This window comes from Rattus norvegicus, chromosome 17, assembly GCF_036323735.1.
Source record: "Rattus norvegicus strain BN/NHsdMcwi chromosome 17, GRCr8, whole genome shotgun sequence".
NCBI classification, from domain to species: domain Eukaryota; kingdom Metazoa; phylum Chordata; class Mammalia; order Rodentia; family Muridae; genus Rattus; species Rattus norvegicus.
Window position 1 is genome coordinate 3,083,643 of NC_086035.1, and position 14,150 is coordinate 3,097,792.

The 14,150-nt window shown below is 44.1% G+C and overlaps 1 protein-coding gene across 7 annotated transcripts in view; it reads right to left on the reverse strand.

The window, feature by feature from the left end:
• The window catches only part of Znf431l14 (zinc finger protein 431 like 14), a 35,719-nt gene extending 21,946 nt beyond the window's left edge, over window positions 1–13,773 (reverse strand). The window contains exons 1-3 of one of the 7 annotated variants that reach the window (XM_039096317.2): window positions 13,556–13,771; window positions 13,286–13,340; window positions 1,516–1,743 (exon numbers count right to left, since the gene is read on the reverse strand). Coding sequence is in view for 2 of the 7 variants with exons in the window: in XM_039096310.2 (XP_038952238.1) it covers window positions 13,556–13,633 (78 nt within the window). In the remaining 5 variants the exon portion in view is untranslated. Of the gene's footprint in view, window positions 1–1,515; window positions 1,744–13,151; window positions 13,231–13,285; window positions 13,358–13,555 lie in introns of those variants that run through there. The other 6 variants (XM_039096314.2, XM_039096315.2, XM_039096313.2 and 3 more) reach the window with 6 other exon arrangements.
• Between the last annotated feature and the right edge of the window lie 377 nt (window positions 13,774–14,150).

Genomic DNA, 14,150 nt, shown 5'->3' on the forward strand with positions numbered 1-14,150 from the left:
AAGGGAGGGTGGTTGGGGTGGGGAACACCCTTATAATGAAGGAGAGGGGGATAGGATAAAGGGCTTAAGTCTGGGAATCTGGGAAAGGGAATAACATTTGAAATGTAAACAAAAAAGTATCCAATAAAAGACAAAAATGCCACAGAATATCACTTCCCATTCCAATAAACAGGGATGGGTACATCAGTAGATGGAGCAAGGCAAGAAACCTACCTGCAGGTCAAAAGGCAAGTCCTATGGCTCTGTCTCAGACATATGTGGCTTACATTTTAAGGGGCAACTTGTAACATAGCTGTTGTTTTGGTTACTTCTACATTGTGTATGCAGCTCTCCATAACAAATGCTGTGGGAGGTTTGGAAAAGACATGCTACCCTATTGAGCTAACTTCATTTTCTTAACTATGTGTAACATAGATATTGACAAGCTTGAATGTAGAACTAAACTGCAAGACACTCAGAAATCTCTTTCTAATTATGCCCTTCTACCTAGTCTACGTTTCTCCTGAAAACATCAAACCCAAGTCAGCTCCTTTGCTCTCTTTCCTCAAATCTTGTTTCATTTGTGTACTGCTCTTTCTTACCCTTCTGCTTCCAAGAATCTATTGTAAGCCAAGAGATAAAGCTAGAGTACAAAGAAGTGCCCACCATGACAGTTCTCAGACATCTAATTGTTATAAAAGAAGGCTCTCCCCCCAATACACCCTTGGCAGGCTAAAACACTTCATTTCTTGGGGGTGGGAGGTAGGTGGGTGACTCAAGTCCAGTCTATAGGGAGTTAAAACTTTTCAACTTAAATGAGGAGCATCTCAATGACTTGAAGCTGACTTTGCCTCAAGACATCCAGAAAAGACCACAAGATCCCACCCAAGCAATCGGCCTTCAAATAGGCAGGAACTTTCCATTCTTTAGCATTTTATCCCTCAGCACATCAGCACAGATGCCTTTGCCACAGCTCCCATACACCGGGCTATATACCATGGTAGAAAAAGAAGCTCAAAGAATAAAAAATACAGCCAAAAAGTCGGAGTTTAAAAATGGAATCTCACCCCTAAGAAGCCCTAAATACCTCAAATTCCAGACCATGCCTTCTACCAGTAAGTAAGTAAAGGATCACATTTTTTGAGCCTGCTCTCCCAGGATTCAGATAAAAGGGTTTAAGATTAGGCCCTTAGATAGGTTATCCCAACCTAGTAAAGATAAGAGGAAGCTTCTTCCAGGAACTAGCTGACCATAAAGTTAGATTAAAATCTTAAAAGAAACACCTTGAGAAGCAGGAAGCTTCTCCTAGGAACTAAAGGGAACAAAAAGTTAAGCAATCTTGACAGGAAGTTTCTTGTGATTTTCCAAATGACACTACCCCTGCCCCCTTGGGTTGTGTTTTCTCCCTTTAAATACTCTTTCTCCCAGCATCACGAGGTCGAACTCCACTGCCCCTGCGTGGGACATGAGTCTCGACCACAGTGCACTGTTTCCTATCAATAATCCTCTTGTTTTTTACAGCAAGGACGGGCTTACGTGAGTTCTTGGGGGGTCACATCATCTCGAGACTTGAGTGAGGGTCTCTCTGCTCCGGTGGTCTTTCAAAGCCAAAATCTTAGGTCTCTTGGATGTCATGATGAAGGTAACAACAATGACATCAGATGGGAAGAGACTCAGTGGCACTGGACAATAACCAGGTAGATCAGGTGTCTCCAGAAACGGCTATGCAAAGGAACATCCCGGTTTTGGACCAGCAAGAGACACCTGTTGGGAACCGGGATTAGACTAAGGGATGGGCTCATTTAGAATATACAACAGAAGAAAGAGCCCAAATTGCTTAGAAGAAGAAGGGCAGTGGCACACTCAAGGTTAAAGCTATACTCCCCAGAGAATAAGCAAAAGACTCACTTTCCCAAATGCACAAATGGACTCATTTAGCCCTCACATGCATAAACAGAACAATTCACAGACACCCTAAGTTTGATTCTGAACAATTTAAGGATAGAGTGGTGACTACTTGTTTTAGCCATTTGGCAGTTAGGAGATTTACATAGCAAATATATTTCACCAATCATTTCTTAACTACACCAATACTCTGAAAGAACAGGCCATTCTTCAGGGACAGAATCCTAAGTGGAAGGCTTCAGAGGATGTAAAAGATAGAAAAAGAAAGAGATAGAACGTATGAAAGCTGGGGTGGGGTAGCAAGGAACTAAGGCTTCTGCTAAGGAAGCTTCTTAAGAACAGCAGCATTTATACTACCTACAAGGAAAATGGAAAAAAATGGGAGACTTACATAAAGTCAGCAGAACCAACCATACAATGGACAAATTAAGGAGGGATCTGATAAAACAATATTGCTCACTGAGTACAGGGCCATCTCATTAACATTAAAGACCATGCCTCCACTACTTTGGAAGTGATGTCTTCAGCCCCATGTGGTACAATTTTTGGAATCTCAGCATCAGAGACAACCCCTCTCCAAAGGACCTGGCCCCAGACCATTAACAGATCTCAAAAGCATATGCCTGGTTTTAGAGAAGAAACTCTGCTTTTTTAATACATACCTCAAGGCCTTAGGGAAAGGCCCCAGGTCCTAGGCCCCAGGCCCTTACAGGCTCTAAGATGTGGCTAAGTTTGAGAAGGAGCTACGTAATTCTCTATCCATGAAGTCCTCATGGAAAGCCTTGCTCAGTCAGGCCAGTCCTCACCACAACAGTGTTTTTCCTTTTCAAATGGTGTCACCTGATGTCCTGCCCACCTGGCGGATCTATGCTTTTCTCAAGAAGAAAAGCGGTCCTTTATGGTACACCAGGCCTTAGTGGTGGTTGTGACACTGCAATGCTCCATGAAGCTGCTTGTTAAAGGGCTGCTCTGTGATCTGGGGATGGGACTACTGGCTGTTGGTTAATCATGGCTGTCTCCTGTGTTACCTTCTGAAGGTGAAAGATCCCCAAAGAGAGACCCTTATTCAAGTCTTGGGAAATTGCGGACCCCAGACACAAAGAGACCATTTTGGATGTAATAAGCAAAGGCGAGGTTTATTACAGAGATCTATTACGGAGATCTCTGGGCCGACACATATCCCGAGCAGGAGACAGAGGTGTCGACCTGGACTTTTAGAAGCAAGGGGTTTTTATAGGGTGAGAAACAGGGGGATGGGGAGAGTTGGCACAGCTATAAGTGATTGGCACATTCAAACATAGCAGTGAGATTACAACACAGCAGAAGAGTATGTGCTGACTGGAGCTTACAGGATTTTAGAAGCCAGGGGCTTATCAGGGTTTGAAGGACATCTGGTTAAAGTGTCACTCTGAGTAAGCTGGGGGAGATGCCCTCCTGTCAGATAGTTTATGAGTCAGTCCTGATAGCTTGGGCTGTTTCTTGTATTACTTTTTTTTTCATCTTTATGGTCTGTTAGTCCTAGCGGCAGGGAGGGCCCCGTCATGTCTGGACTTGCCTGGTCTTGTTTTTCACAGTGTTTAGCCCTGAGTCTGTGAATTTTGAAACTTAAACCTTAAATCTGTATAATTTTCCTTTCATTCCCCTCTTCTTCTACTAAGTAATTCTAATCTTAGAATTTTGATATCAAATCGCGTATTTGGTCTCACCAGTTGTCCTAACTGACTGGTACTGTTGTCTCAGAACCATCCACTGTATACCACCCTCCCGATTTTTAACAAAAGCTGTTTGTCACGCAGGGGCCAAAAACTAAAACCAAGAAAATTATTAGTAATGGCCCAGCTATAGTAGAGAGTAGGGTAGTCATCCAGGGAGACCGAGTGAACCAAGACTCAAACCAACTTTGTTGAACGTCTCTATCATTTTGTAGGAGTATTAACATATGTAATGTTATATCATTTTTAATAGAAATCAAGCCTATCTCCACACCTATCCTGACGGAACCCAGGGCAAACATGAAATCTTTGTTTTTAAAACACACTCTTCAAGTGAGCATTATAGCAACCTCCCAGTCACATCTCTGATGTATCCACTTATTTGATGTGTAAGTCTAGGGAGCTTTTTGAAGATCTCAGTTTCCCTCTAGGTCCCAGCTCTCAGCCCCAACAGCTAGTACACGGCTGGTGAGGGCTGAGAATTGACGGATGTCAGGGTGGTCAGCAGCACCAGGTATGGTCCTTTCCAGTGAGGCTCGAGTGTCTGGGCTCCATATCGTTGTATGTAGCTGTAGTCTCCGACCTGGAACTGATGAGATGTCTCAGGGGTCCCAGGGCATAGGCTGCTGCCAGCTCTGAGCAGATTTCTTTCTGTATCACCTGTAGGTCTTTTAGCCTGGCATACAAATCATTATTACTATGACATGTTGGTTCAATAACATCATCTAATACAGTCAGAGGAGCTGAGGCCCCATATAAGATCTCAAAGGGGGTAAGGCTGAATCTGGAAGGGGTATTTCTTGCTCTGAAGAGAGCAAGAGGGAAGGAGTGCCACCCAGTCTGCGCCAGTCTCCATGGTCAATTTAGTCAGGGTCTCTTTTAGAGTTTTATTTATTTACTCTACCTGTCCTGAACTTTGAGGTCTGTAAATAATAATGTAATTTCTAATCGACCTCTAAATATTTGGCCACACCCTGACTTACTTTGGCAATGAAAGGAGGACCGTTGTCTGACCAGATTACCTTGGGCACTCCAGACCTGGGGAAGATTTCTTCCAGTATCTTCTTGATGACTACTGAGGACGTCTCTTGCTTGGTGAGGAAAGCTTCTATCTATTCCTAAAAAGGTATCTACAAGCACTAGGAGATACTTGTGACCGTATTTTCCTGGTTTTATCTCAGTGAACTTCACTTCGACTTCTCGCTAAACTTTCTAGGTCTCTTTGCCCTGTTTGTTTACTAAGCATTCACTTATTGACATACCTTATACTTTTTACTGCCTCTCTGGCTAGAATCTTAAAGTCTATTACATATATCTTAACTACTTGGACAAACTTTTTATCTAAGTGAGTCCATTTCTGTATTTGGCAAAGTGAGTCTTTTGTTTGTTCTCTGAGGAATATAGTTTTCCCTCAAGTGTGCCATTGTCTTTTTTTCGTTTAAGCAATTTGGGCCTTTTCTTCTGTTGTACATTCTAAGTGAGGCCATCCCTTAGTCCAATCCCAGTTCCCAGTGGCTGTCTCTTGCAGGCCTGTAACCAGGATAGGCTCCTGCATAGCCATTTCCCGAGCCACTTTATCTGCTTTGTTACTGCCTCATGCCACTGAATTTCTTCCTTCCTGATGTCCTGGGCAATAAATAATACTCACAGTTGCTGGCTTCATCAGGGCATCCAAGAGATGGCAAAGGCATCTGCAGTGCTGATGCGCTGGGGGGTAGAGGTTCAGCCATTCCAGATGACATTGTGTTGTCCACCATGGCAACACCCACTTATCTCTGACCTTCATGAAGAGAACTGTTCTGTCCGTGGACAAGGTAGCTTCAGCTTTCAGCAGGTGTCGGTCAGTCAGTCACAGAGGTCTTCCCTCCACCCATGGGCTTCTGCCAGTGCTTGACACTCGTGCTGTGGTGGCTCCAGGTCAGGATTGGGCAGCAAGGTGACCAGATTGCCCCCAACAGGTGGAGAATCTAGTCCATGGCAGCTGACCAGTGGTCCCATCCTCTGGGACATTTCATTTAAAGGCAAAACATCAGCCACTCTACCACAGTTTAAGTCCTGGATTGGGTGATAATTGTTAGTGCCCAGCTGGCAGGAGTGATGTGTTCCAGGCAGAACAGCACTAAGCCACACACCTCCCAGCATCAAGTACTGGTGCACTGAGACAGGTCTTAAGCTCCACATACACAGTCTGCAGATATGCATACACATGGCCTCACCCAGCCATTTCAGCCCAGGCAAGCCATTTTGGAGAGCAAATTTCTCATGAGCAAGGGATAGGGGCAGTCAGGGATGACCATGAACTAGTGGGTTACCCGGCCCACGCCAAGGTCCACTGTTCTTCGGGCAGTCCATAAGCATTGTTTGTTGCCAGTAGTCCCCTGTACCCAAGGTCTTTTGCTGGACACTAGTCCATTTGGGCATAGGAGCACAGAGTGTTAGGCCCCCCGTATTTACAAAACAACTGGGCGGGCTTCCCTTCTATCTTTGCGCATAGCCAGCACTCTAGGACCGAGAGGCTTGCCTTCGGGGCCACTGGAGAGGCCCCTCTTGTTCTTCCTGGGGCAGTCCCTGACCCAGTGTCCTTTTTCTTTGCATTAGGCACACGGATCTTTAGCCAGGAATTCTCTTCTGTTGCCAGGTACTGTCTTCCTAGGTTCCCTAACTACTGTGGCCAGTATATGTTCCTCTCTTGTCTTTTATCTCTCTTTAGCTCTCTAGCTTCCTCTTCTTTTTGTCTCTTTTCTTCCCTAGCTTTCTGTTCTTTTTGTCCTCTTTCTTTCTTTCTTTTTTCAGTCTCTCTGTCTGCATCTTCTTCTACAGCTATTAAGTGTTGTCCACTTTTGTGCACAGACCCTGAACCACACATCAACCTTATTTTCTCTGCAACTTACAATAACTCTCTCAGTGACTTAGCTTAACCCTTCAAGTTTCTGTAACTTTTTCTTCATATCTTTTCCTTACTTTAGCCAAATTGGTGGGGCGTTTTTTCAGCCCCTCAGAGACACACCATTGGAGTCTGACGGTAGACCTGGCGCTCCCTACCTTCAGGCATATTGAAGTCAACAGGCAGAAGTGAGGGCCTTCCATCTGTGTCTGGAACGTTTTTTTCTGGGCTCTAGTAGGATTCTGTATTTCCTGTAACAGCTACTAAAAAGCATCTCAAGTGCGATGGTGAGAAACCAAGAAGAGAATCTAGAGAATAGAGGTCCACTGAAGAGGACAAATAGCATTTAGTCACACAGCTAAACCAGGAGGCCTTTTTTGGACAAAGCGGCCATTAAAAAATAAGCACAAGCTTTGTCTGTGAAACAGAAAGGCGAGCAGAGAGGCAGCTGATCGGTTACCGACTATCTCTCTGGACTTAGATTTTCCCTCAAGGAGTATCTCTCTTCAGTGTCAGCTTGGTTGGTGGCTTTGCCTCTCAAGAGAACCAGCCTCCAAATGACACTAGGCTTCTAGTCTGTCCCTTCCTTAGAAGCTGTGAATGTTTAAGCAACAGGGAGAATTTTTCTTCAGGATCTAAGGTAAAGCTTTCAGGTTCTTGTTAATGTCTGCTTCGGACAGGGTCACTCACTAACCTGAGTCCTTCATACACAACTGTTAATAGCAACTAGACTGGAAAAGGGGAGTAAAGGGAGGGGCATCAATCCTTGGAGAGGAGGCTCAAGAGAGAAAGATAAAACTCCCTGGCAGAAAACAATTTTTCTCAAGCAAATTATTTTTAACTTTTAAGTTAAGCACCAAGAGGACCAAGTAAAACTCTTTGACGAACAAAGCAAACAGTTCCATGATTTCAAACACAGTCATCAGTCCAAGATTTCAAAAACGAAACAAAAGCCAAAAAGACACTTGACAATACCACAGAAAACAAACCAGACAAACGAGACCAAGACAAAGTATCCTATAACCAATTTCCACAGATGCCTGGTACCTTCAGTAGCTGCACTTCAGTACACTGCAGCTTAACCTTAGCTGCTTCTGGGATGAGACGGACCATCTGATTCTACCTCCCAACAGGATTCCAGAGTGTCCTCTTGCCCTAACGTCTGTCCGACGGTCCACCATCAAAGACAAAGGGGTTGTCACAGTGTGCCCCATGGCAAAGAAAAAGAACACCAAACACAGAAACAGAATACAGAAAACAGACACTAACACGTCCAAGCACACTCGTCCGTGCCTATACTTAAATAGGCAGCCAAACTCGACCTCTGACAGAGTGGGATTCCTCGTCCACTCCTGCCTAGGTAAAAGAAGCACTCCGTCTGCTTTGTTCCAGAAAACTTCAGTCAGGTCCTCCTGACTGTCCACAGTCGGGCTCTTCCGACCGTTCTCCACCCATGGAACGTCTTCCAGGGTTGCAGCTTGCGGGCCCGGGGTGTCCCCCCTTCCGCGGCCAGAGGATCCTTACGGACCGAAAAGGCTACTGCACAGACTGGGATTCCACATCCACTCTCCTAGGAGGTAACACAAAGTGGGATTCCACATCCACTCTCCTCTCCTATTTCAGACCGGTACCAACACACACATATACACACATAGCGGCGCCGCTAACTCAGAAACACTCGGACAAAAATTTAACTCACCTCCATGGGGTCTTCGTAGTCTGGGGTGGTCGCGAAGATCCCGGGCGAGCCCCCAAATGAAAGATCCGTGAAGAGAGACCCTTATTCAAGTCTTGGGAAATCGCAGACCCCAGACACAAAGAGACCATTTTGGATGTAATAAGCAAAGGCGAGATTTACTATGGAGATCTATTACGGAGATCTCCAGGCCGACACATATCCCGAGCAGGAGACAGAGGTGTCGACCCGGACTTTTAGAAGCAAGGGGTTTTTATAGGGTGAGGAACAGGGGGATGGGGAGAGTTGGCACAGCTATAAGTGATTGGCACATTCAAACATAGCAGTGAGATTACAACACAGCAGAAGAGTACGTGCTGACTGGAGCTTACAGGATTTTAGAAGCCAGGGGCTTATCAGGGTTTGAAGGACATCTGGTTAAAGTGTCACTCTGAGTAAGCTGGGGGAAATGCCCTCCTGTCAGATGGTTTATGAGTCAGTCCTGATAGCTTGGGCTGGTTCCTGTATTCCTTTTTTTTTATCCTTATGGTCTGTTAGTCCTAGTGGCAGGGCGGGCCCCATCATGTCTGGACTTGCCTGGGCTTGTTTTTCACAGTGTTTAGCCCTGAGTCTGTGAATTTTGAAACTTACCCCTTAAATCTGTATAAATTTCCTTTCAAAGCCATATTTTCTGACAATCCGGGTGAACAACCATGTGTATCCAGCATCCTAATCTCTAAGATGCTTGGTTACCATGCTACTTACGTGAGGGAGGCAGTCTCTCCCTGAGGTAAACTCTACTCAGTGTGATTCACTATTTCCCAGGCATTGGAAAATCCTTTACATCAAAGATACTATACTCTTTTAATCACAGCTTAATATCAATGTCTACTCCAGGAACTTTGAAAGTGGTAAAGTCACAGTCCGGAAAGGGACAGAATAAAGGAAGTTGATAACTTCCCTTCTTTGACAATATTTAATATTAGGAATGAACAGTAAGGTAATCAATTTTAGATGATTGATGAGCGTCTGACTGGCCCATTTTTGGGCCTACACACCAGGCTATCAAGAATCTGAATAAAACATTGAACTTAGTATGAAACCAAGATACTGTAGTTACACTAGTCCTACGAAATAGAAGATGTGCATAATGCAATGTGGCCCATCGACTCAGGGGAGAAAAGGAGAGGCAGCTGGGCAAAGAATTATGGGAGGGGGTAACCGGGAGGAGGGCAGTGTTCAGAATGTAAACTGAATACATAAAAGAAATAAATCAATTTATTAAAAAGCAGGGGATAGCTTTTATACTCAAGCTCAAGGCCTAGGTACATAGCATGTGCTTACAGAAGTAGAATCTTTTTTCAGATAGTGACTTAGTTCACTATCACCCAGTTAAGAGAACATACCAGGAACACTGGAAACCATATATGATGTGGAAATGACAAGAATGTACATGAAGAACAAGTCAAAAAAAAAAAAAAAAAAAAGAAGGTAACTTTTACCTTGGAATCAAATTTTACCATTAAGACTAGTTAGTAAAGGAAAGAAAAACCGAAATATCCTGGCCTATCACAAATACAGTTCTGAATATTTCCTTTGTTTGAGACAGGGTCTGATTTAGAACCCCAGCTGACTTTGATTTGATGAGCACACTATAATGTATAACACATATTAAAAGTATAGTAGATGGCAGTCTGTGTTTAAGCAAGCACCTTTCAACAAATATTCCTAGCATCAAAATCTTCTACAGAAGAGAGAGCTGAGAAGTCATTTGACGTTGGTCTCATTATTACTAAAGGAGAACATTTTTAACAGGATTTTTCCTCACGGCAGCCTAGACTTGTCAATCTTGGGATCACTCCAACCCTTAAAGGATTTGCACTGATGCTAACTGCTCTACAGCTAGATGTAGAAGAAAGTCCTCCCTGGTTTGTGTAGTTGGAAGGGGAAATTTACTGTGTTCCGATCATCCACACAACTCTACTGTATGGTTAATTTTCACTGATATCATAAAATAGGCCGTGGCCAACAGGAATCATTATTGAAAGCATTGAATTGGACTTGCACTTCTAAAGGATTAGAGTCCATGATAGCAATGTAGGCACATGGCAACAAGAAGACCAAAGAGCTCACTGATTGAATCTCAGACACGATGGAGACAGCAACTCAGATTTAAAAAAACTATAAATTAAAATATCAAACAATTGGCACTGGTAAGAATGTTCGGTGGTTAAGAGCACTGACTGCTTTTCCAGGTAGACTGAATTCAATTCCCAGCAACCACAGGGTGGCTCACTACCATCTGTGTTGGGATCTGATGCCCTCTACTGGTTTATCTGAAGACAGCTACTGTGTACGCATAGACATAAAATAACAATTCTTTTAAAAAAAGTATTTTTAGAAACATTCCAACAATTTATGATGGGGAAGCTGATCCCAGGGTATGTGCCATCTTATAGAACACAGAGTTATCAATAGGATAATAAAGAAATAGAAAACACACAGACACAGTAAGACACAAAGATACAATAATCAAGACTGCGTGCAGTCTTGGTGACATAATGAGGGAACGGAGAGAAAAAGCCATGAACAAAAGCACAAAATATAGTCAGGCTTTCATCAAACACTTAAGGAGACTCTGCCAGGCATAATGTCAACTTGACCATCATTACCTATGTTTGTATGTATGAAAAATTTAAAAAGAACACAGACTTCACAGCCACCACAAAAATACCTCAAACTGCCCTCTAATCTGTTTATTTCTTACCGTCAGTAGCTACTGATCTTTCTCTCAAGAGTGCTTCCCATCACCGCCTGTCTATCAGTTTCTAAACAATTAGTAAAATGTAGCAGGCAAAACAATATGAAGTGTTCACAAGTCCTAGGAACCAGACCGTCATTTCTTAGAAATTATCTTTTGACTTCACAACAAAGGCACTGTTCATCCCTAATATTAAGTACTATCACAACAGCTGGAAAGAACCCAGATGTCCCGCAGCAGAGGAATGGATACAGAAAATGTGGTACATCTACACAATGGAGTACTACTCAGCTATTAAAAACAATGACATCATGAAACTCACAGGTAAATGGATGGAAGTAGAAAATATCTTCTTGAGTGAGGTAACCCAGTCACAAAAGAATAAATATGGTATGTACTCATTGATAACTAGAGGTTAGACAAAAAGCTCAGAATTCCCACGATTCAACTCACAGACCATATGAAATGCAAGAAGGAAGACCAATGTGGATGCTTCAGTCCTACTTAGAAGAGGGAATAAAATAATTACAGGAGGCAAAAAGACGGAGAGGGAAAGGCTGGGCGGGCAGTGGGGGTGGGAGAGCATTAGTTGTGGGGAGAGATAGGAAAGAAGTACAGAGGGTCAGGAAATGGAAGGGGAGTGTGTAGCAGTGGGGAATGAGGAACTGGGAGTAGCCACTAGAAAGCCCTAGATGCTAGGAAAGCAAGAGGCTCCCAGCACACAACTGGGATGGCATTAGCTGAAATACCCAACAAAGGGGAAAGAGAACCTGTAGAGACCATATGCAGACCCAGTTGAGGGATGGGGCCACACACACATCTCAAAAATATTAACACACAATTGTTCCTGTCTAAGGGAAATGCAGGGACAGAGAATGGAGCAGAGACTGAAGGAAAGGCCATCCAGAGACTGCCCCCCCATGCGGATCCATCTTATCTGCAGACACCAAACCCAGACACTATTGCTGATGCCAAGAAGCATGAACTCACAGGAACCTGCTATGGCTGCTCCCTGAGGGGCTCGGCCAGAGCCTGACCAATACAGATGTGGATGCGCACAGCCAACCATCGGACTGAGTGAGCACTAGGACAGCAGAGAGGACTTAGGGGAAAGACTGAAGAAGCTGAAGGGGTTTGCAACCCCATAGCAAGAACAACATTATCAACCAATCAGATTCCCCTAGAGCTACCAGGGATGAACCACCAACCAAAGAGAACACCTGGAGGGATCCATGGCCCCAGCTGTTCACATAGCAGAGGATGGCCTTATCTGACATCAATGGGTGCAGGGAAGGCCCTTTGTCCTGTGGAGACGCTGCCCCTACGTAGGGGAATGCTAGGGAGGTGAGGCAGGAGTTTGTGGGGGCGCACGAGAGGGATATCATAGGAGGTTTGCAGAGGGGAAACCAGGAAGCGGGATAACATTTGAAATGTAAATAAATAGGGCTGGAGAGATGGCTCAGTGGTTAAGAGCACCAGACTGCTCTTCCAGAGGTCATGAGTTCAATTCCCAGCAACCACATGGTGGCTCACAACCATCTGTAAAGAGATCCGATGCCCTCTTCTGGTGTATCTGAAGACAGCTACAGTGTACTTATATAATAAATAAATAAATCTTTAAAAAAAAAAAAGAAATGTAAATAAATCAAATAACCAATAAAAATGAACGAATTAATAAGAAATGAAATATAAAATGTGAAATCAATCGTTGACTCTTTCAAAAGAAAAACATTATTAATAATAAGAAAATCCCCACATATCCGTACCAATTTGGAATAAGTAAGGGCCATTCCCTGGCAGAGAGAATGGCTTTGACCTGGACCCTATGTGCAATGTTAGGTGCTAGATATGTAATGTAACACACAGCTGAAACATATGGCATTCTTCTCAACCCACTGAGCTGAAATAATTGTGCAAGTGGATTGGACACAGCTGCAAAGGGGTACCCTCCAGTTGGAAATTCAATATGCATTGATCAAGCCAACCTCCCCAAAACATATGATTTTGTATAGAACTTAGGTGAGTTTATCCATATTTGCTTGTATAAAAGTCTTTCTTCTGTGAGTGTGTCTCTCTTCTCCTGGCTCATAGAAGTTTATTGCTCCAAACTTCCCCCAAGCCTATCAAGTGAGTGCATCTGGACTTGAGGGAAAGGCTCTAGCAATCAATCCTTTACTCAATTACCTTTTAGTAGACAACGTTTGAGAAAAACTTGGAAACAAACATTAAAGTCACCTTTCAAAGTGTGTCTGTCACTTTTCTCCCTGTGACTTCAACTACCAGGCTGGAAGTTAGAGCAGCCCAGTTCCCTGGAGATAGAAGAAAGGCTACTTAACCCCCCAGCTGTTTTAAGGTGAGGGGCTACATACCAGAGATTGCAGTTTACAGTCTGGCCTCTGAGGAACTCAGGAAAGTCAGCTACAGCTGCAAAGCGCCTTAGACTTAAAATAGGTAAAACGGCAACCCTAAATATCTCGCAAGACCAAGTCTTGCCCCCGCGGACATTCTTCCCCCTCCGCAGCCTCAAAAGAAACCAAAAAGAAAGAACAGCCAGGGTTGGCCCCCTGCATCCCACCACACCGAGTCCGGCGGCTGAGCCGCCCGCTCCTTCTCGTTTTGGGCAGTGGGCACCTGCTCACCATGTTCCGAATTAGTAGATTGCCAGCACGTCCATAAGACATCCGGCAGCAGACATCAAAACACATCAGGCCAATCATTCAAGCCCGCTAAGCAACTCAGAAAAATCGGCTGCTGGAAACAGGGCACCAGGAAGTACACTCCTCTTCTACTAGTGGACGTCCTGCCTGGAGGCCCTGATTGGCCAGTGAATCTTGAGTGACATGAATCCCTCCCGTAGGATTAGAGTGCGATGAAGGCACACAGCATAGCATTTCCTGGCCCAGGATTCTAGTCCAGGAGCTTACCCTTCTCAGAGCTGCAAGATTTTTATTTCAGTATCTCTTTTGTGTGTCTTCCAATAACCTAACTTTCTGCCGTCCAGCACTCAGCAGGAGTTTCTTCCTCCTGCTCTTGCTGCTGTTGCTGCTCCTCCTTAATCAAGAGGGATACCTTGCAAGGTACAGTATTCAGCTTGGAGCAGAGTGAAGTATAGGTTCCAAGGATAGTAACAATTAAAGAGAGACTTTAGGACACAAAGCGTGATGTTTGTTTCTCTGATTGTACGCTGACGTCGGGAAAATTGCAGCTAATATTCAACTGCTACATGTGAGACTG